The 24,181-nt window shown below is 26.8% G+C and overlaps 1 protein-coding gene across 10 annotated transcripts in view; it reads right to left on the bottom strand.

Annotated features, from left to right (window-relative positions):
- LOC126899725 (plasma membrane calcium-transporting ATPase 1) overlaps window positions 1-24,181 on the bottom strand; it is a 42,178-nt gene that overhangs the window by 15,516 nt on the left and 2,481 nt on the right. For 7 of the 10 annotated variants that reach the window (XM_050674838.1, XM_050674842.1, XM_050674843.1 and 4 more), the window contains exons 2-10: window positions 7,166-7,421; window positions 2,572-2,876; window positions 2,315-2,506; window positions 1,856-2,085; window positions 1,651-1,786; window positions 1,450-1,584; window positions 1,165-1,380; window positions 887-1,089; window positions 56-811 (exon numbers count right to left, since the gene is read on the bottom strand). In XM_050674838.1, the coding sequence (XP_050530795.1) occupies window positions 56-811; window positions 887-1,089; window positions 1,165-1,380; window positions 1,450-1,584; window positions 1,651-1,786; window positions 1,856-2,085; window positions 2,315-2,506; window positions 2,572-2,728 (2,025 nt within the window). In that variant the 5' untranslated portion in view covers window positions 2,729-2,876; window positions 7,166-7,421. Of the gene's footprint in view, window positions 1-55; window positions 812-886; window positions 1,090-1,164; window positions 1,381-1,449; window positions 1,585-1,650; window positions 1,787-1,855; window positions 2,086-2,314; window positions 2,507-2,571; window positions 2,877-7,165; window positions 7,422-17,191; window positions 17,472-17,499; window positions 17,751-24,181 lie in introns of those variants that run through there. The other 3 variants (XM_050674840.1, XM_050674841.1, XM_050674839.1) reach the window with 3 other exon arrangements.

Here is a 24,181-nt window from a genome sequence, read left to right as displayed (position 1 = left end):
AAGTAATTCTTCATGTAGTATACCAACTAGTACAAAATAAAGTTAACAAGCTTACTTCTGGTCTAACAGGGTCTTCAATTCCAACAACACATAAACATGTTAGGTCAGATACTATAGAATCTTCAGCATCCCAATTTGGTTCACCGTCCATTAAAACTTGATTGGGTGAGTCTGTTTTTCCTGGTACAAAATCTTTAAATGCAACTGAAATGGTACGTAAACCATCTGAAGCCATTGGTTCTATGACATTTCTCACTAACCTTTCTTGCATGTCTTTAGTAAATTTTTCTAATTTACCATCTCTGCCATAAATATATGTACACTTTTTCAATACAATTTCAGATGCACCTTTTGTGAATAAACGGTAGCCTCCACCTTCTCTAGGAATAACAGTGCTCATAGATTTACGCACCGAGTTGAATGTGTAAACTCGAGTTAGCATCTCTTCAGGAATATCATCCCTCCAAGTTTGATAATTTTTACCAAGAGCCAATATAAAACCTAATAATGCACACTCAGTTTTGTTACCAACTTGCTTAGGTAAATCGCTAGTTGGATCATCAGGAGGCATAATTTTAGATGTATATGCAGAGTTGATAGACACAGCTTGTACAAGTATGTTACCTACATTAGATGGTATAGACGCAAATTGTGGTACAGTTTTACTCAAAACTTCACAAATATAAGACTGAACAACTGTCATCCGGTTAGTTGTTAATGTACCTGTTTTATCTGAACAAATTGCAGTAGCATTACCCATAGTTTCACATGCATCTAAATGCCTAACCAAGTTGTTATCTTTCATCATTTTCTGTAAATATAACATTAAACAATAAGATAAACTTATCACTTTATAATAAACAAATAAAAACTAATTGATACTTACTTTAACTGAATAAGCCAGGGATAAAGTGACAGCAAGTGGTAAACCTTCAGGGACAGCTACAACTAATACAGTAACACCAATGATAAAATGGCGTACAAAATTACTTGCATAATGGCTTTTCCAAGATTGTCCTTCCCAAATAAAAGTTTTAACACAAAAGTGTATTACTAATATAAGAACAGTTAATACAGCTATTGTAGAACCTAAAAAAAATCAATGTTATTACATTCTATTGGTTATAGTAACATAATTCAAAAAGGTGTACTACTATGACCTACCAGCATAACCAATGTGTATAGCTAGTTTGGTGAGTTTTGCTTGGAGCACAGACTTGTCTTTCTTAGTATGTTCTTCAGAATCAGCATTGTGCTCTTGGCCTCCTACCCTATCATCATCAGATGGTTTATCCATGCGTTTCATACTGATGTCAGCTGAATTGCTATTAAGTGCTGGGGCAGTTTCACCTGTTAGACTTTTCTTTTGCTTTTTGGCTTCTACAGTTAATAAAATGTATAGATAAAATATAAATATTTTTGGTATTAAATTCATTTTAATTTACATACCCTTTCGTTGTTTCTTCATTTCTTCTTCTTGCTGATCTACAGCTGCACCCAAAAGAGTAAATATAATACCTGCTTGGGAGTTAATACCTACAGCTGTGACTAACATTTTGCCACTTCCCTCCATAACATGTGTACCTAAAATAAAACCAAAAACAATTACATTTTACTTTTCATCTAGAAAATTAATTTTACTATACTAACCAGACAATACCATTGGATCAAACAATTCTCCTTTTTTCACATGATCTGATTCTCCGGTTAATGATGATTCATCAATTTTTAAATCATTACTCTGAATGAGTACACCATCAGCTGGAAGTAAATCACCATACTTGATCTAAAAATAAAAGTTTGTTTAAATAAATTCAAAAAATTTTTTTTAATAATCTTAAAATTAATGTTTTACCTGACATATATCACCCACAACAATGTCACCAACAGATATCTGTCGTAGTTCACCCTGCCTGATTACATTGAACTTATGTTCACCTTCAATACGGTTTTGAAGACCTCTAAATTGCCTTTCTTTGGTATAGTCATTAAATGCTGTAACTATTACTACTACAATAACAGATATCAAAATTGCCAATCCTTCAATCCATCCATGTTTTGTTTCTTCATCTTCAAATGAAGGAGCTATTAAATATAAATATAATTCCATATAGTTTTGAATCTCATAAAATAAATGTATAATATTAAAATATAAAAACAATATATTGTAAAAATATGAATAAAAATCAAGATGATTTTTAAAAATGAAGTGTATAATATCTATTATAAAAATATATATATATATATATATATTAGCTTTAATATGTTAAATTATAATTTTTCAAATTAGAATAAAACATAATTATACGCATACTTCCTCCGTCGTTTGGTTTATATAACGATAGGATCAGAGAAACCAATGCAGCTATCTCCAAAATAATAAGAGTTACGTCTTGTAAGGCTTCCCAAATAAGTTGCATGAACGTTTTAGGCGGTTTGGGTGGTATAGTATTTGAGCCAAATGTTTCTTTCCTATGCTCTAGATCTGCACTAGAACCACTTAATCCTGTTCTCAAAAACAGTATTTATTTTAATAAAGACTTGTCATTTTTTAGCTTAAATATTATTTACCTTCACTTGGTGACGTATACAGCTTTTTACATAAGTCTTGTACTCCACCAAGTTCGTTGAGCTTGGTAATACCTTCACGCCCCCTATGCTCCATGAGCTCTCTTAGATTCTTTAACGTCACCCCATACTGGGCGGGTCGTCCATCTATTGTAGCCATTTTATAGCTTTTTGGTGATTTCTATAAGATTTAGGCTTTTTAGCCCAGTAAATGACTAGTGACTAGTCGTTGTCAATCAAAGACAACAATCCCACGACCGGTGTATCTCCGTCGTCTGTAATGTTCTTCTCTCCGTCACGATTGTAGTCTATAAAGATAAAAAAAAATAGCTGTTGTAAATAATATACACTATTTAATTTTTTTTCTGAAGGGGTGGTCATCAAAGGCGTGCCCATAAGACAGCTTTTACTGTGTCACACTGGTTTTGTTATATTGAATTAAATAGTTTAAATNCTAGCCAGGAAAGGAGCAGAGAACACCTATGTTGGACCAGAACCAGTGGTAGGGCTCACTGAGCAATCGCTCAAAGCGTTACCCAAGAATTGGTGCAGAGAACAACACAGGAAAATCTGGAAGTACTTGGTAGTACCTAGACAATCTAAAATGTTTATCAAGACCCCTGGTTTATTGCTGGGTGATCTTAATAGCATGACTAGACATCAAATAAGCACCCTGACTGGTCTACTGACAGGACATGGTCACCTGCTTAAGCATCTTAACGCAATGGGGGTATCGGAATCACCATTGTGCAGAAAATGTGGAGTAGAAGAGGAAGACTCATTTCACATCATGTGCGAATGTGAAGCCTTGTCCACACTAAGATCAAACTACTTTAATAAACCATTTCCTGAAAAAGAGGATATTAAAAACCTAAAACCCAGAGAGATACTTAATTTCGCCAGAAAGACAGGACTCTTTGGTCATCTCTAGAGGTGACTTATGGTTGGCAATGTATTAACACTTTGGTGATAACACTTAGGTGGGTAAACCGAATCAAGACAATTCGGTATGAGGTGCGCACAATGGACCAACAGGTCTGAGTGCATGGGCATTATGTCCACCTCAATAATAACTAAAACTAAAACTAAGTATAAATTATCCGAATGATAATTCCGGTTAGTATTTTTAACGCGGCACATTATCACATGTAACGTGGAATTACTCATGATCAGCTCACACGCATGTATAATATTTTGTTGACAATGCTCATCATAATCAACGAACACCGGACGTCACTAATTTACACCTACTACTGTCCGTTGGTTGATCGCAGCGAGGAGAGCAAGCATTGTACATAAGATCACAGACACTCGATGACGCAAACTGTTTATTGATGCTTAACGAGTTATAACCCGTTAATAATTAACACACATTTTATAACATGAAAATTATAGTCAACAAATGTTTAATTATGAAGTAGTAAAAATATTAAAATTTTTCTAAGTTTTAATGCAAATGTAAAAATTAATTATGAAGAATATTGCATAAAAAAAAAATGTATAGAATATTGTTATTGAATATATTCTAAAACTTGTAGTAGTTATAAATATTTTGCCCAAATAGGAGTGTTAAGAAGACTGTGTATAGAAGACTTTAGTGATTATGCGAATAAATTCTGATACAGATTTCTTATATTATCATTGTTAAAATTACAATTTTTGAATACTTCAGAAAAAAAATTAAATGGCATTCAGTGATATTTTTAAAATACAAGAAACCTGTAAAATATAGAGTGGTATCGTTGCTTTGGATTCATTGGCCAAATTATTTATTTGTAAATAATGGGTAAGTATTAAATAGGTATAATTTTGAAAAAAAAAAAAAAAGAAATTTAAATATTTAGATATTTAGATATGCAATAATGCTAAATTTATAACTGTATGTATTTTAATTTCCACTTAACCTTTATCATGTAAATTCTATAGTCTAGTATTAATGCACTTGTGACAAACAATTATATAACTAATTTAATACAATTAGAAGTATCATAAGGTAATATAAAAGCCACCGTTTATCACAAAATCTATTGTATAAAGTGTTCAGTAAGTAAGGAAACAGGTTAATTGTTACAAATAATGAGAATAATAGTTACCCGTTTCCTTACTTACTGAACACCTATATAATATTAACATCAAAGCATATCTAAATTATAAATTTTAAACTTGAAAATGAGCATGATAGCAATAAAAATAACAACATTTTGATGCAATGTAAAACTAAAAAAATATCTTAAGACGAATTAAAGAAATATAGGTTAATTACACTCATAATTATACATTTTTATATGTAAGTATTCGACTTGATTATTTTTAAAGAACTCCCACTTTCTGAGTATTATTAAAAATAGCTATTATAACATCCATTAACTATATACAAATACTGATAAGAATTTTCATAATTTATTTTTCAGTTCAAAATACTTATTAAAAACTGATTTTTAATCCATCAAAATTTTCTTTTAAATAATTTCAACAAAAATAACTGCTAAGAAATGATTTCAACTAGAAAATTAATAAATTACTACGAATAAAAAAAAACAAATAAAGTAAATTACACCAGAAGATTTTTTTTTAAATAACTAAATTTAGCGGGTAAGTATTTATTACTCATCAATTTTGTTTCATGAATTTTTTAATAATCTAAAATAACCAAAAATGTTATTTTTAATTTAAAATTTAGTGACATGTTTACATTATTTTTGTATTTAAGACACTAATACTCAGCTTGCTAGACTACTAATATTATTAAACAAAACAATAAAAGATTTCGAATTATTATCTCAAATTTTAACACAATAAAGAGAAAATGGAATTTTCAGTCATTTTTAATACGTTTTATTAATTAGACAAATTCATAAATTCTACTAAAATTTCAATATTTAGAGCCCAAGCTTTCCTAATTACCAAAATTATGCATGTGAACCACATGTAATGTACCCAATGTGACTTTTAATATTCTGATCCAATAAAATAATGTGTGCTTCATCAAAAATTTCTGATAAAACATAATAAGTTGTTTAACAATCAAATTATAATTTATTAAGAAAAACTGTTCAAAATAAAATTTTTTTCGACTAAAAATGTCAAGAAGTTGAATGAAGTAATGTCACAAATAAAAGTTATTCCTTTTTCATCAAAATGAAACTTTAAAAATGTAAACATGAGCAGATATTATATGATTATATTAATCTGTTATTTTAAAATCAAATCAATTAAGCAAATCACATAAAAGATCAGTTTTTTTTAATTCACCGTAAAAAATAAGTTAACTATATTAGATACATTAACATTTATATGTATTGAAGATAAAAATATTTTATTACAATAATTTATTTTCCAAAGTAAACATTTTTTACGTAAATATTGTAATGAAGTAATAAATTGCAATTCGTTTTCTTATGATTTTTGATCATGAGTGACCTTATTTACGATTTCGTTTTCTTTCTACTCGTCAATTGTATCGAGATGTCATTGAAAGTGCATTACTCTGGCGGTCTACTTTGATAAATAATTTTAGCGCAGGATTGTTTGCACGTGTTCATATATAATAAACTAATGCCTTTATCAAATAAACATTGCATCATAATCCACGTATTTTCTACCATAAGTTCTTACTTAACTGATATTTGTGCAACAAACATGGATAATACTAAAACTATGATATGGTTTTGCAGAGATACTTGTATTTCAGATGTATTTTGAAATATTACTTTAAGTACTGCTGTTACCGTAATCTAAAAATTATGTTTGACTGCCATTTTGTATAGTATTATTTATTTGGGGGAGGCGAAATAAATTTTAATACTATTCTATAGTTTATGAGTTTAAAAATAATTTAGAAGTTAATAACCTTTATTATTTAGTAGACTTCACAAATCAAACTACTAAATATATATGAAAGAGTTAAAGTTTTAATAAAACCACACCAATTATATCAAACAATTTAACTAAGATATAAATTACAACTTATTAAATAAACTAATTTACAGTAAAAATATCTATCGTAATAATTATAATTAAAATTATTTTAGCCGTATCAATCTACAGCACTAGTAAAATATTTACAAGTATTGTTAAGTAACACAATATATTTCTATACAAAAATTAAGTGATGAAATCTGTAAATATTAAACTGCTCCGTGTTTATCCACCACCCCAAGTTGGCCTATTTTATGATAACAAATAAAAACGACCATTTTTCCTATTCGCCAACTAAACTGAGCCTTAGAACATGATAATTGTAATAGAACTAACATTTCTGAAACACGCTCAACATATTTTTTATAAACTAACATATAGTTTTTAAAATCTGAGTAGATTTAAGTTGCTTACTAATGATCAACGTATAAAACAATGCAAATTTAACACAATAAAGCATTAATACAAAACAAAAAAATTCGTTTTTCAAGTGTACATTTAAAAAATGTAGCTCACGAGAAAATAAATTGTATTATTCTTTAATGAAATAAAAAAGTAAATATTAGATTATGACTATAGTTGTCAAGTAGGCATTTTCGAGGGTTCTGACTTGAAGTATTACTATAGATTGAGTGTAATAAAAATTAAATTTTTATAGTAAGAAAGAAGAACCACTCACCAGAAAATCATTTGAACCGGATCAACAATCTCCTTCGTCTGGATGCAATGATGGTGACGGCGGTCGTCTTGGCGGCGGCCGACGTTTTGATGATGATTGTGTCGGCGGCCGTCGTCGTGGTCGTTTTTGTCGTTGTAACGACGAACAAACGACGTTGGCGAACTTACCGCCAGTGGCGGCAGCGGCTTATTCTGCTACTTCAATGCTACTCTTGACAATACGATATCTTTTCTTTGCACCAAATAGCGAAATCTTTCTGCAAACATACATAAATACATTTATGAGTTAATACTACGCAGTTTAATATATGATCCGGGTGGCTGAAAAGATTTATCGTTCAATATTTTGCCACGCTTGAATAATTTTTCTTAAAAAAATCTGTTATCGGCATAGAATGTTTTTTTAAATTATTAATCGGTATCCACAACAACCAACACATTAGAATTCGGTTTTTCAACAAAAAACGATAGCCTCTTTAATTTTACCGGTTAAAACAAAATTGATTTTAATAAGGTATGGTTAGAATTTAAAATACATTTTTACAGTCATGCTATTACTAGGTACTAAACATTCACAAGATAATAAATAAAAGCTCATTAGAGAAGAGATAAATTCTCTCAGAACAAAAATGATTACGCTGTGAACATACAATTTAGTTTTCGTAAAAAGGATAAAAGCCAAAATAAAACACTACAGTTATAATTACAACAGTAATAATTTTGAGTCAATCCCTATGAAGCAAAAAGTTATGAGTTGAAGATACATTGGGAAAGGGGTATTAAAAATTGTCTTGTGAATAGTCTCCAAATTTTTTTTTTGTATGAAATTACGTATTTTCAAATTTTATTCCGTTATTAGTCGATTTTAACCGATTACCGGTAACTGAAAAAAGTATAACTGTTTTAAACGCTTAACATTTATTTTCATCTTCTTCTTCTTCCTCGCCATAATCCCAACTACTTGGGGTCGAGCACCCTTATCCTAAACTTCCACTTGACACGATCTCCCACATCCTCTACGCTCACATCAGCTTTCCTCAAATCGCATTCAATAACATCATTCCATCTCTTTTTTGGTCTTCCTCTACCTTTTCTTCCTTCAAAATTCATTTCTATAACTGTTCTTACAGCTTCCGATTCTTCTCTTCTCATAACATGACCAAACCATCTAAGTCTATTTTCTCTCATCTTATCAACGATTGACGCTACACCTATACTCCCNATAACATGACCAAACCATCTAAGTCTATTTTCTCTCATCTTATATGCTTATCCTATCTTCTCTAATCACTCCACTCATCCATCTAAGCATTCTCATCTCTGCTACACTCATTCTCTGCTCTACTTTCTTATCAATCGCCCAACACTCTGGACCATACATCATAGCTAGTCTCACTACAGTCTTGTAGAATTTACCTTTCAGCCTCATTTAAATGCTTTTTTCGCCTAAGACACCAGACGCTTCTCTCTACTTCAACTACCCGCACTTAATCCTGTGTTTTACATCCTCGTCAATACCACAGTTCTTTTGCACAACTTAACATTTATTTTCACAATTTTCTAAAAAAAAACAACGGTAATTATCAACCATTTTATACAAAACCTTAAATCAATATAAGTTACTGATTTTAATTAAAATTCGGATTTTAACAGGACCGATTAATTCTTTTTTTTTTTATAACGATTTCAAGCCTACACCCAAAGAAAAATCTCAATCAAAATTGAAAGAGAAATTTTATCAAGGGTTTATGATAATGTTTTATTAATACGAACAAAATAACTATTCTTATAAATAATTATTGTTCAAGACAAGAAAAAAAAATATTATATTGATAAATATATCATTGATTCAATAGTAATGATATATTTATCAAATTGAACAATGAATTTATTATATAGATCGAGGTTTTTCTCTGGGTGTAGCATATGTATGGAATTTTATATTGGTTTTAAGCTAATATGAAATATTATAAGCCACAAGTGATCAATTCTTATTATATAATTTATAATAATTGATCTAATGTATAAAAGTGATTTGAAGATTATTTTTTCAAGATTGATTAATACACTAGTGTAATGGAATCGTTACATGGTTAATAAAAATGTTAAAAACGTACTTCAATGAGTAATCCTGCGTGAAAAATCAATTGATTTTTCAGTTAACGTGACTAATGATGTAAAATAAATAAAATAATAAATAGGCTCACTCCAACGTAATTGTTAACAAGCATCTAACTATCGACGAATGACATCAAATTGAGTTTAGATCGCCTACATATGTTAATACCAGATGTTTAAGAAAAAGAACATTATTTATCATCGAATATTCAAATGAATATTAATTTAGCTCCAGTTTAGAAGAATCTCAGTACATAAGTATTCTAATGCTATATTGTCGATAGTGAAAAGAAGAGAATAAATTATAGACATTAATGTTAAACGGCTAAAACATCTGTATTTACTTCAAGCTAACAATATTTTTTTTAGAGCTGTAGCTCTAAATAATAATAATAGGTGTATATATACATCGAATTCAGCATGTTTTATACTGTCATATTGATTACAATCAAATATACGATACAATTTTTTTTCAGTAATATAATCCAAAAATATATTGTTAAACCAGTTAGGTTTTATAAGTTATCAAAACACGTGTAGGAGGAGGAATATTTGTGAAATTAAATATTTAATGAAATATTTTTATGAAAATAATGAAGTGATGTCATCAAATTAGACATTCTCCGGGACAACCATCTGACTTGTATTTGCCAAGATTATCATTTACTAGATAAAACGCCGTGAATATGCTAATTTAAAACTATGCAGTGTCATGCGTGTGCCTCGCCCGTTTTTCCTTACAAGGTAATACATCTACAGATAAAACTCATCTATTACTTTTATTTAGTTAAAGCGAGAAAAAAATAGTAGATAATACATGTTACATATCAACCAAAATCCCTGTAGTCAGAATTTACAGAAGATAATACAAATATATTACTGCTCACTTATAATGTCCCAATTAAATTTAAAAAATGTAATCTATTTGAACAGTTTTACTAATTCAATGTAGTATAAAATCAACGCAAAATTTATCTTTTAATGGATTAAAATAAATTAAAAAATCTTTTTAAGTTAAAAAGTACACCTTAAGTTCTGACTTATGTAACTCTAATAAATGCCAAAAAATTTAAAAAAATTGTACATACAAGTATATTCTTCCTTTGCCTAAACGTGTATGTATACATAATGCAATTTTTTTGTCAACTTATCTTTAATTAATACACTTATAAAATTTAAAATAAAAAAATGTATTTTATGATTAGTATCAGACAATTATTTTTATGATATAATACAAGGACGTTCTATTGACGTCCACAACGTAGTTTTTTTTTTTTGTACTCATTAAATTCAAAATATTTAAGACAAAATAGCCATATATTCATTAAATAAATAAAATTTTCTCTTATTAAATATAATCTAACTAATTTTCTAAAATTTCTTAACAAAGTTAAGAATATATATTTTATTTATTTATTAGAGACTTATCTATATTTCTTACTTCTGACCAATGAAGAATTACAGGTTTTAGTGCTTTGGGGCAGTTTATAAAAAAAATATTGTTTTCTTTTTTTACTTTAAAAATGATAATATAAAAACATAAACCCTAAAAATTATACTGCTAATAAGAATTACCTCGATAAATATTTGAAAAAATAATTACAACACAAATCTTAAGTATTTTTAACTAATATTCCTTTTTGTTTATCACAAATGGTATTACCATTCTTAACATAATGTTATACTTGCGTCATAGAATTGAGTAAGTATGTCCTTCTCATAATTGATATTTTATTTGATAATAAAATAAAGCAAGTACTCGAATGTAAAATGTAAATAAAAACTAAAATCACTTTTGATATTCATAAAAAGTTTGAGTAAGGTATATAAACTACTTGTATTACATTAAATACGTGAACGTTTAAAATTTACATTCTCTTGAAATGATTCATATTAATAAAAAACCACGTTAAGTAGTCATTTGTTTAACAGAAATAGTTTAATATATCTATTATAAAGATAGTATAATACAAAATAATATAAGTAATTATAGTAAAACTTTGGTAAGTTAAAAAAATATTTAAAATATACTATAATTCAATTTATCAACTATTGTATACAATAAGTAGTATAAAAAATAAAATTATTATACTACTAGCTTAAGAAAATTATGAAAATACTTATTAGAATAAAAAATGTATGTGAACGTTCAAAAGTGAAACATAAATAATTTAATTACAAAAAAAAAGAGTATTCATGTGGTTTGTATGTATTTGCTACACAATATTTTATTTAACGAGTACAAAAATACATTACAGCTAAAAGTATAGTCACGACACACAACCTGTGTACACAATTTGCTATATAAAAATATTAACAAACAACGGCAGTATTAACCGTGTCGCGGTCGTCTGGTCAACAAATGGTGAATTCGAAGCACGTAAGATACAATAGGAGCGAAAGTTCCATTACATTTTTACAGTAGTAACAACTACTAAAAAACCCAGAATGTTTAAAAGATTAGTTTTAGACTTAACAAAGACAAATTCGAGTTATTGTAATACTTAGAACTTATATAAATATCTTTGACGACACAGTAAACACATTAAAATACACTAATATTTCTTAGAAAACAAAAATGTTAATTATGTGCAAGCTTACCAGTAAATTAAAATTGGTTAGCGAGTAAATTTTGTTGATATAAACGTCACTTCCAAATTAAAATATTTTTAATTGGATAGCATGCTGGTTGCTACATTATACATGTTTTACATTTACAATGTAGAAAATGAATTACTGTATTAATTTTTTTATGGGATTTTTAGTAGAATTCAAAATCATTTTAGTTAATGAAAATGTAAATTAGATAATATAAATTATTTTAATAATTCCAAATAGTCTTAAATATTTCACGAGATAGAAATTAAAAAAAAATATGATTATGAAAAAAATATCATACAGTACTAATTAATTAAAATTATATAACTCGTTAAAGTCACTCCTAAAAATTCAAATGGCATAGTTAAAATGAAATTATAATAGCTCAAACGATTTATACAATCTACGTAATACGAACGCAGCTTGTATAAATCCGTTTAGCTTGATATTTAATTTAAAAAAAAAATCTCAAAAATTTAATAACAGTAAAGTTTAGATAAAGCCAAAAGATATCAGTAATATTTTGAAAATACTTAAAGTTACCGAAAATTTCGATGGAAAAAACTTATGAACTTTTAGTTAATCCGTTTAAAATATTTATAATACCATTTGATTGTATTGTATCATTTGATATTGATGCTGATTCAAACATTTCAGCATTAAAGTTTGGATGATTTTTTTTGACTTTTATTAGATTTATCAACTATTTTTATTTAGTTGAATTTAAGTCTGATCTCGTCAAATCAAATATTAACAAAAATGACTATAATAAACAATTTACTATCTAAATAGCTTCTATTTCCTGTTGGGTGTAGTAGTCTCAAAAAAGAAACACATCATAGTAAAATTAATCAGCTTCGCATCGAAGCTAAAATAACAATTAAAAAACCCTACATTTTCACAGCTACTAAAAAAAATAATACCCTTACGTTTCTTTGACTGTTGCAACCATAGTTACCATTGTATAGTACAACATAGCAAGTTAAATTTAACTATGTAGCATTCATTTTGTGTACGATACATAAGCTTTGTACTATGTAAGGTTTCATTGACCCATATGGGTCAAAGTTCGAAAAATTAAACTTGTTTACAACAAAATTATACCTTCCAGTTAAGTATAAAGTAAATTTATATAAAAAAAAATGTTATATCATAGAAAATTACAGTGTGAAAAATAGCAAAATTCATTAATTTGTTTATTTTTTGTTAAATTTTAATTACTTTGAATAGTAGCTACTTTTTACGATCCATTGTGTACCTTTAGTGATGCTTAAAAGTTGACAAATTATGGAAATCAGAAATTAGATAGTATATATAAAATTACGATACCTTAATTCGTTTCTATTCATTCGTATGGATCTCCGACAACGAAAGAGTAATAATTGCATTAGTATTTAAAAAACGTTCGGGACCCAAAACAAAAGGACAATAGGGACACAAAAATCTAACATCATTATTATTAGTGTACACTACCTCAGCAAAATTCATTGTGAAGTGTTTAAATTTATTCAATATCTTCATAGTCTAATGTGTTATTATATGGTAACGTTGATTATTTCATGGTAAGTATGAATGAATGTAGTTCTTTAAAATAATTTTAATAATCAATTACTTTTGAAAAAAATAAAATAATAAACCTAGTATAGTTCGGATACGATATAATTGGCACCTTCATTGAGGGGACCATTACACAGGATTTGTCCCAAAAGTAAGATGAGGAAAGGTGGTGAGGTTTGGATATCGGTGTTTAAACGCACAAGGAAACTATTATGTAGAGTTTAGTTACTTGTACCTTTATCTATTATGAATCTTTTTTCCTGGGCTTATTCTAGTTACTTTTTAAACTTACCATGTAGATTGAAATCTAACAGTGATAAAACGTTTCGATGAAATTGTACTTAAAGAAATTGGATTATTTAACCTTCATTAGTTGATAATTAATAATAATTTGATAATTTCAGTAAAAAAAAAAATATTAACATTTTCAAAAGTTAACTTTTACCTTTAAATGTTGCTATCTTGAATTTTCCTCTGTGGGTAGGAAAATTATTCGATTTTTAAATAATATATAATATAAAATTTACACGCCACTTAAGGTTTTTTCAAAAAAACTTGGTTTTAATTCGTTCATTTTCAATATTTTTTTTTTAATCTAAGTTTGCGGACTTTTTGTTTAAAAATTAACATTTTTGGGGTAATTTTTCACAATTTCGGAAAACAAATATAATTTTTAGATGACAATGTCTTTAACCAGATATGATTTGTGATCTTTATGATCTGTGTATCTTTATGGTTTGTGTATTTTTGAGTAATATTATCGGTTTTATTGAAGCCAAGTATAAGTGTAAACGGAAATAAAATTAAAAATAAACACATAATAGTAAAATTAATACTTTCTCAGCTTTGCATTGAAGCAAAACTTACAACAAATATTGCTTTTGATCATCCATAAAATGATCCTTTATTATAATAATGTTAATTTAAATTTAAACACATCGTCTCTAAGTACCAAACTCGTGTAAAACTATTACTCTCATTTCAACTAATTTAATTATTAAAAAACTTTTTAGTCATATTCTATCCTACAAAGATATTGTCGAGCAAATCAATACATAACCCTTGCTCATTATTACATCAAAGTAAAACAATAAAATGAACGCGGAATAATTACAACATTAACAAACTTATAAAAAACCACAGACACATTTTTAGTTTTAGGTAGTAATATTATGTACGATAATCGTTCTCCTAACTACGTTACTTTTAAAGTAACTTCATAGTAATATAGTTATTTTTTTATATCAAACGACTTATTTGATAAGTAAAATACTTTTACCTCAATAATTTTTGATAGATTGCAAAATTTTACTATGAGCGATAAATCGTGAGCGAAAAATTGGTTTTGTGAAATAATGAATGGCAAACAAAAAAAATGGTAAAAAATGTAGTCAACTCTAATTTGAAATAACACCTCTGATAACACACTACACAACCATTTTTTGTGCTAAAAAATATTATAGTAGATTCTGAATGGAATAATTTTCTAGTTAATTCCGAATCTAGCTTATAATTTTTGACATAATCACTAATTAGTTCAAATCAAGTAATTCCTTTATAAATTAATCAAAAAAAAATTTTTTTACTGAAATATTCCATTTAGAATTCAAATAGGTTGTACTTAAGTATAATAGTTTAAACTATTATACTTGACACTTAAAGTTTATTTTGACAATTAATTTACAAAAATCATTATAACACAATACTTATAAGAAAAATCTTAATGTTTTTTTGCTTTATTCTATAATTATACATATTTTGTGATTGCTAGGTAATTGTAAAAATATTAAGAAGTGTAATTTTAGCATAACAAAAACTGTGGGTAATAGTAAAAAATTCGTAAATTTGAAAATGTTATAATCATATTTTTGTAAGAATTAACTTTACTTATAAAAATTAACGTGTTAAAAATATGTTATTTGACCCAATTTTAAAAAATTTTGACGTTAAAAAAAATTTATTAATTAGATTTCATGTATAACCATAAAAGAATCTATTTTGAGTTTGAATGTGTAGTAATTGTAGCACCTGCGTTGAAAAGATAAATGAGATTTAGGAGTTATAACCCCTTCCCCCTTTGGTTAGTCATAATTAAATTTTTTAGCAAAGCAAAGGAAAATTGTTAGGTAAGCAAAAAAAAAGTCATCAAAAAATCTTTTAAATAATATCCCCTCCTAGAAATTATTTTCTGGTATCGCCATTGATAGTAACTTTTTTGTAACATATTGCTTTTTATATTTTAATATAACGTAACTTGTTACTTATCTGAGTAAGTAACGAAAAAGTAATTTCATTACATTTTATTTTTAAGACTAGTAACTTAAAGTAGTTGCTTTTTAAAAGTAACTTGCTCAACCTGTAAATTTTATAGTTTAACTTTTGATACATTGTATTCTGAATACCTTACGGGTAATGATGATGCACAAGACTATAAAATGATTTTTTAAAGGTTGATTTAATAGGTATTTCAAAAATTCATATTCGTTTAGTGTGTAAACTGTAAACCGATATCAATAGAACTACCAAGTATATGGTCCGCCCAGCATAATGTATACGTCACGATAGGTCATGGTCGCAGTAAACGGTTCACAAAATTCTATTCTATTCTGCTTCACAAAATGATTAACTATACAATAAAAACTTTCATTTTAAAAATGTATAGTAATTAATCTGAGGGCTACCAATGTGTATCAGTAATATAGAGAGCCCTAAAATAGCTTTGAAAATAGGTTTATTTCTATGGTTTCAAGGAAATTCTTATTTCGACAAACAGAATTATTTTAGAAAATTGAAACATCAGTCTATCAATTCTATTTCAAAGAAGAACAAAAATATACCGCACTATCAATATCATAAGGGCGTAACTCAATAAACAACATTTCAAGATAAATTACTATTATTAGTAATTATTAGATTAATAATTAATTAGTTACAATGTACTTATTAGTTTCAAAAACAAGCTTTATTTATTATAAATGTTTAAATATTGCGTTTTTATCATTTTTGCAATAATTTAAAATTTATGTCCAAGTTTATTCTCATATATGAAGAATAAATTTTAGACCGAGAAAAATTTACTAAAAACTAAAATAATATAATACCCAATTACAAATATTTTGAGTTACGTCTTAATGGTATTGATAGCATGATATGTATTCTACAACCAAAATGTTTATGAATAGTCATATACTGGCCTTAAATTAAAACATAGTAAAATAAAACGCAATCAATGTCAATTTCACACATTTGAACAAATAAAAAAATTCAAAATGAAGAACTACATTGCTTAACTTTTAAACCACAAAAACAAAAATGATAAGTAATTTAGTCATTTATAGAAAACCATAATTGACCGTTTCAAGGGCTATTGAAATATTGTTTGAAAATATTTGTGTTTCGCTAATCGAAATTGGGATTCTTGGCAAAAAATGTACTATGTCGTTCCGCAATATAAATGGTTGGCAGAAAACGTAGCCATAAAAAATAATTTACATGAATATTGTATACTTAGTAGAGCAATAGATCACGTTAATGCAAAAGGTCTACACATATTTTTTTTTTTTGCATATCAGCCAAACACAAATACTGCTTTTACTAGGGTTAACGGAGGCGGAGGCGACAAACGGATGTTCACGTTAATTATTATTATCATCACGGATACATTAATGTAAACTTTACAATTCAAAATAGTAACAATACACATTCATTATATAAATAATGGCAATGAACGTATAATATGAAAAAATGCACTAACCTATTCAAATTTTGGTATTTTGCTGTTATCAGTGTTATTGTAAGTTATTGGTATTATCAGTGAAACCGCCGGCCAAAGCTCTTAGAACATGACGTACCTATGCTATGTGTGTGTGGGCTGTACTAAACAATGAACCGATGAAAACGTTAAGAAATGAACACAATCCGTTACACCAATGCGTTAAACAAATTTTATGGTATAGGGAATAAGTAAAAACAATTTTTTTTTTTTTTTAATTATATACGACACTGTTAAACGATTAAATTTTGAATATATAATAATTAAAAATTATAAAATAAAATAATTACGATATTTTATGTTGTTTTTGAACATATATGATGTATACAAAAAATCTTGTGTTAATAAATCAGACTTACACATATATATATGTGATTTATAAAAATATTTATCACGCACTTTACATAAATTCACACGCGCCACACACACACACACACAACACTAAGAAACCAACTCGATAACGGTATACACGGTCTCCGGCAGCGGGACCAATACTACTAACGGGAGTCAAACGTTGCCGTCGTCGGTGCTGGGTTTGCTAGGCTACGGCGCTGGATGTCTTTAGCCGGCTGGCCTGCACACACGCACGCACACTAAAACACAGCTAGCTCTGTCAGCCACCCCCTACTACTCTCTCAATCCATTACGTCGAACGACCGCGCCCTTCCTCATTCTGCTCTAAAATGCCACACCAAAACCTACGCACCCTCACTCCCACCGTTCAATGTTTAGCGCTTCTGCCGGCGGCAATCATTGTAGCCGGGTCGCCAGCACACGCCGGCAGTATTGCCAACCGATACTGACTGGTCGGCCGCTAAAATATAGATAAAACGTAGATAACATTTTATTACAACCTGCAAGCGGTATGTTGAACATTAGTAATAAAATAATTAACTAAGTGACTACACATCAACCGGAAAAGTGAAAATGTAATGATTATTGTATTCAATAAGTTACATCAGAATTACTATACTCCAAACTCAAGAGAATTCCAGTCAACTAATATCCAAAATATGTTCAGCTTATCAAAGCTTTTAAAAGCAATTCCTGACACTTATTCATGAAGTCTGATTCATCAACCCTGATTTATTTATGTACTCACCAAATTGGTTCAAATACAGTAATAATTAATACGTAATTAATTAATACGTGTAGTGTACAATACATACAATGTATATAACATGAATTTAAATTTTTAAGTACATAATTTTGATACAAAACAAACATAATTTTAGAATTGATACATTATCCGGTTTGAAAACATCAAATTTATTTAATTTATTGCATTCAATAAATATTCTTTTTAATAAAGTGTTTTAATCCAAAAAAGTTTTATTAGGAGATAAGAATATAAAACAAGAGAGTCTATAATATGGAACGTGAATTGAAACTATTCTCAGTCGAGAAATTTGATTAATAGTTTATATATAAAGGTCACATCAAAATTACATATTTTTATTAAAAAAATAAGGTGTAATACATAATGTTTAAAACAGACCCAAACAAATTTAGTCGTTTATCAGTTTAATATATTATAACATCATTAATAAAAATATCATAACTGATATTAGACCCGAAAACTAGCCTTTATGTAAATAAATACAACAAGTAAATTTCATAAAAAACGTGCAAAATTAGTAGACAATCAAGACAACTTGTAAAATAATAGCATTATTAACATTAAAATAAAAACATTTCCATTTTGAAGCTTTTATTATCAAAGTCATCATATTCCTGTTATTATGTATACATATAAATAAAAGTTGATAACTTTCTTTTACGCACTTAAACTTCATAATATAAAGAAAAGTTATCAATAATTTTATCTCTCTTCTTCTGAAAATTATCTTGTGTTAATATTATCAAAATTGTAAGAATAGAATTATAAAAGAAATAAGATAGCTTTATTTTTTCATTTGAATTTATAACCTTCTTTAGTTAGTTATTATTTCAGTTATGAAATCGAAATTGTAATTTTTCATAAACCATTTGTAGCTAGAACATTTTTGTTTGAATGAGCAATCTTTCTTTTTATATTTGTTACTAACAATTTCATTGTTATGTTATTTTATTGTTAAAGGGGTGATCAAATTGGGGTACATGCCTTCCTTCATATACAGGGTGTTCAGTAAGTCAGGAAACGGGTTTCTATTGTTCTCATTGTTACAAACAATGAGAACAATAGAAACCCGTTTCCTGACTTACTGAACACCCTGTATAACTATACTGCTGAATAAATTTGAAATTAAAACAACAAGCAAAACTGTAATTTTTACACAAAAATAACATGTTTTGTTTAATTTTTTACGGCCATTTCCACATAGAAGAAAAGTTGTTGAGCAATATATTTTTTTAACTTATAGTATGTAATATAAGCATTAAATTAACATATGTTTGAAGAACACAGTATTTCCGGAAACAAAAGTTATGCCCAAAAATTTTCATGTAAAAGTTTCTATTTTTAATTCCAATTATGGGTAAAGGGTCAAATTCCCAAACAAAAGAGAAATACCTAAGGTATTTATAATAAAAATTATTTAGATATCAAATAAATAAATAAACACACCATAATAAATTAAATATATTGTCAGATTCACATAGCAACTAAAAGTAGAAATATCGGCTATTTTTATTAATTGGTATAACCAAAAGTTTCTTTAATTTTTTTTTTAAAAGTAGTATATAAACATCCAATTTCACTATAAAAACTATTTAATCATAATTATTGATTGCAATTTACCCGTAGACTTAACATTAACTAGTGAAATTACTATTATTTCATCGCATCACTAGTAAATAAACTATCTCTACAAGTTGGCCCTTATTTTAAAGTAATTAGCATCAGTTCAACTCAAGGGACTAGAAGTTTCTTAGCAACTAATTGAAGAATTGATTCCCCCTAATTATAAAGAAAATTGTATATGTATTGTTTTATAAAGAAAATGTTAGATGGAGGAAAAATGAATTTTGCGCCCTAATAATTGTGTTCTAGTTGCACCTATGACAACCAGTGCAGTTGAACTATATGATAAGTTGTGTGGATACTACTGTTAAATTATAATTTATTTATTTAAAAACTCTATTAATTTTTATAAATTTCTTTTCTTTTTTTTATAATTTCAACTATTTTTTAGTAAAAAAACAGGTATTACATAAAAGGGAATTTTTTTCTAATTGGTGCGGTACCAAGTTTCTTTGATTTGTTTCCCTTTTCTACTTCAAATTTCACTAAATTACTTAACGTTCTAACATTCTTCGTTAAGAAAAAATGTATAGACAATATTAATGTTAATTAAAATGAAATTATATAGAGAAGATAAATATTATATTATATCATGTATATATGATATGTTTTTTAATATTAAAATGAATATAATATTTTATAAGTGTAAAAATATAAAAATGGATATATTAATGTAACATGTTCTATGCAATATAATGTTGATCATTCAAGGTTATATTCAGGAGAGTTTCACTAAATCAATGACCATTTTAGTTATTCTATGTCTATTTTAACTATTTCTTTTCAAATATTTATTTAATTTATACACAAAGTATTACGAGTGTTTTCCATTTTAAAATAATAATATCGTAATAGTAAAAATGTAATTTAATAAAATAAGGATTTTTACTTTATTTCTGAATTTTGAAACTCACTCTGAAAGGCAATTACTGATAGTAATAATGATTATGAGTTTTAGATAATTTTTTCTTTTAATAAAATCAACTATCATACTAAATATTTGCACCAAATTGAAAAGTAAAACTTTGTTAAAAACACCACAGTTTTTTCTGGATAGTTTATAAATAACTATAGACATTTTTTACGAATATTGTAACAAAATACAATGTATATTCCATGACTTATCTTGCTATTTTTAGGACAAAAATACATACAAATTTAATACACCTGGCTTATTTATAAAAAAATATTAATGGTGATTATTGTCGTTATACGTTTCTAAGTGAAACAATGTCATGATTAAATTACAATAATTAAATTTAAACATTGCCGTTAAATTAAAAATCATATAAAAAATGAGATTTTTGTTATTTTGATATTATAAGATATATAGTGTTTTTTGTAATAAATTAATTCGTTGTAGAAATATTAAAAAAAAAAAAATTAATACATAGTTAAAATTAAAAACACATTGTTCACTAAATTAGAAAACTACCATAACTTTATTAACCAAAGTCTAATGACATTAAGAACTGTATTTTTCACTTTGAATTGAACTTCAAATGATTGCTAAACTTTAATATAGACTTAACTAATGTGATTCTTATATTTATTTAATTATTTCTTAATTTGACAACTGAAAAAAATTAAGTTTATGATTGAATAATATTACTCCTTAAGTATTATGTATTGATTGACTTAACTTAGGTTTGGTTTGCATTTGTTTTACTTCATCACATAACAAATACTATCAAGATTTTTTAATTTTTTTCATATCAATGGCTATAAAAAATTATTATAAGAATTCTAACTTTCTTTGGTTCTGAAGGATTTTTTTAAAAACCACTTGTTTTGCAAATGATATTTTAAGAAATATTAGTATCAATATACAGGGTGATTCATTAAGGATAAGACACTCGTTTACTCAGTAACTATTGAAAATTTTAAATTTTTGGTAAGGAAAATATTATTTGATTCAAAAAACACTACAATAATATGTAGTAAAAACATGATATTTTTCATCCCTTCAAGGTTAAAAAACATTAACTTGAGTTTTTTTTAAATGAGAACACATATTTTGAATTTAATAAAAATTTTGAATTTTTAATTTAATAGCAAAAGACATTTGAATTTTTAATATAACTTTATTCGTTGATTAGATATGAACACTTAAAGTTTCAAATTTTTGAGTTAATATACATGTATAATACACAAGGGTTTACAAATACAGGTAGTTAATTGGTTTTTTATGACATTGATATTAGCAGGTACACAGCATTGTTATTATCAATGGTAGTAAGGCACATTGTTGTGAGTTTATAAATACACTAACTGATAATACAGAAAGTATATCTCTTGATAGTCATAATTGATAATGAACAATCCGTGACTGTGACAGCAATGTCATAAAAAACCAATTAGCTACCTGTATTTGTAAACCCATGTATATTATACATGTATATTAACTCAAAAATTTGAAACTTTAAGTGTTTATATCTAATCAACGAATAAAATTATATTAAAAATTTATATGTCATTTACTATTAAATTAAAAACTCAAACATTTTATTAAATTCAAAATATGTGTTCTCATTTAAAAAAAACTCAAGTTAATGTTTTTTAACCTTGAAGGGATGAAAAATATCATGTTTTTACTACATATTATTGTAGTGTTTTTTGAATCAAATAATATTTTCCTTACCAAAAATTTAAAATTTTCAATAGTTACTGAGTAAACGAGTGTCTTATCCTTAATGAATCACTCTGTATATTGATACTTTTTATTTTCAATGTAAATATTTACTTTTAACGATATATCTATTCTGAAGGGAGTTTTACATCAGTATAATGTTTTTTTAGGTTAGATAAAGTAGCGCGAACTCAAAAAACCACCGTAAGTACGTCTTTGATTACTTAAAATATACTATTACACTATAAAAATTTATCGTGATTAACGAAATGTATCTATATGTTTAATTATATTAGCAATATTCTCTATTCTAATTTTAAGTAATACTTCAAAATATCAATGATTTATTATACTCAACATACTGTATCGTCTACTTCGTTGCAAAGTTCATAAGTTATAATTAAAAAAAAAAATGTCTGGCTTATCTGTACTATTGTACTCAACCCAGTATAGATATTACTCGTCTGACGTTTTATCTAATTTTTAAAATTTATATCTTAAAAATCAAATAAAATAATATTAGACAATTTTTTAGAAATAATTTTAACTTCTTATGTAAATTTATAAAAATGATTTTTTAAATTTTGTAACGAAACCAATGATGGATAAAATTTTGTATAATAATTTTTTGTTATTAATAAAATTTGACTATTAACTACATTAAATTATATTTACCAATTTATAAAGCTTACTAATTGTTCGGCCATAGTAGTTTTTTAAACAAACAAATTGTTCGAACAAAAAGTATAATTACAATTGATTTTTATACCAATACCAAACTAAGGAACGGATTTAAATGTATTTATAAATTTTGTTAAGTTATCTTGAACGAATCACCAACCAGTACAAATGTTTATTAACTCACTTATAAACATAGTAATGTACTAAAACTTTAGGTATAATTGGGGGAAGGGGGTTTATTACTCCTTAAAATGCAAAATATTTCTATGCTACTATATATACCCTTCCTAAGCGTCTAAATTGAAATTTATAAACGCCTATAAATTAATTCCTTAAAACGAAGAGTTATTGTTTTAATAATAACTAGCCATTAAAAAAAAAAAAAACTAAAGTACAACATTTACATCTGTACACTTCATTATTTTATATTATGCAAAAAATGTAATACAGCACATAAAAACAATCACTATCATATTGTTTATTCAATGATGTATAGGAAAATATAATTAAAAGTTTAAGTAATTCAATTTTTTTGACTGTAATCATTTAAAAAAAAAGAAAATATAGTATTATCTGTTCTAAGAGTTTCTGTCAACAGTCCCTGGATGTATAACCTTGATATTAGCATACAGCCGTTGACGACAATTATAAACCTTGTATTTTCCAGAAGGAGGCCCCGTTCTGAAAATAGTGCAATTCTCCCAAAAAATGTTGCATTTAAAAATTAATGTATGCATTGTTTTTATCTAAAATAAAATTTGATAATAAATACCTACATCCTTCACAAAATATTATTGTATAATGACCGATATTAGACAGTGTACACAAAGTCTTGTTTATATAGGTTAAAAATACATGTTATTTAATTTGTATAGTTATATTACAATAAAGTTGAGTTATGTATTTAAATTTTAATCAT

This window comes from Daktulosphaira vitifoliae, unplaced genomic scaffold, assembly GCF_025091365.1.
Source record: "Daktulosphaira vitifoliae isolate Bord-2020 unplaced genomic scaffold, ASM2509136v1 Scaffold_2, whole genome shotgun sequence".
NCBI classification, from domain to species: domain Eukaryota; kingdom Metazoa; phylum Arthropoda; class Insecta; order Hemiptera; family Phylloxeridae; genus Daktulosphaira; species Daktulosphaira vitifoliae.
This window is presented reverse-complemented; position numbering and strand designations above follow the sequence as displayed.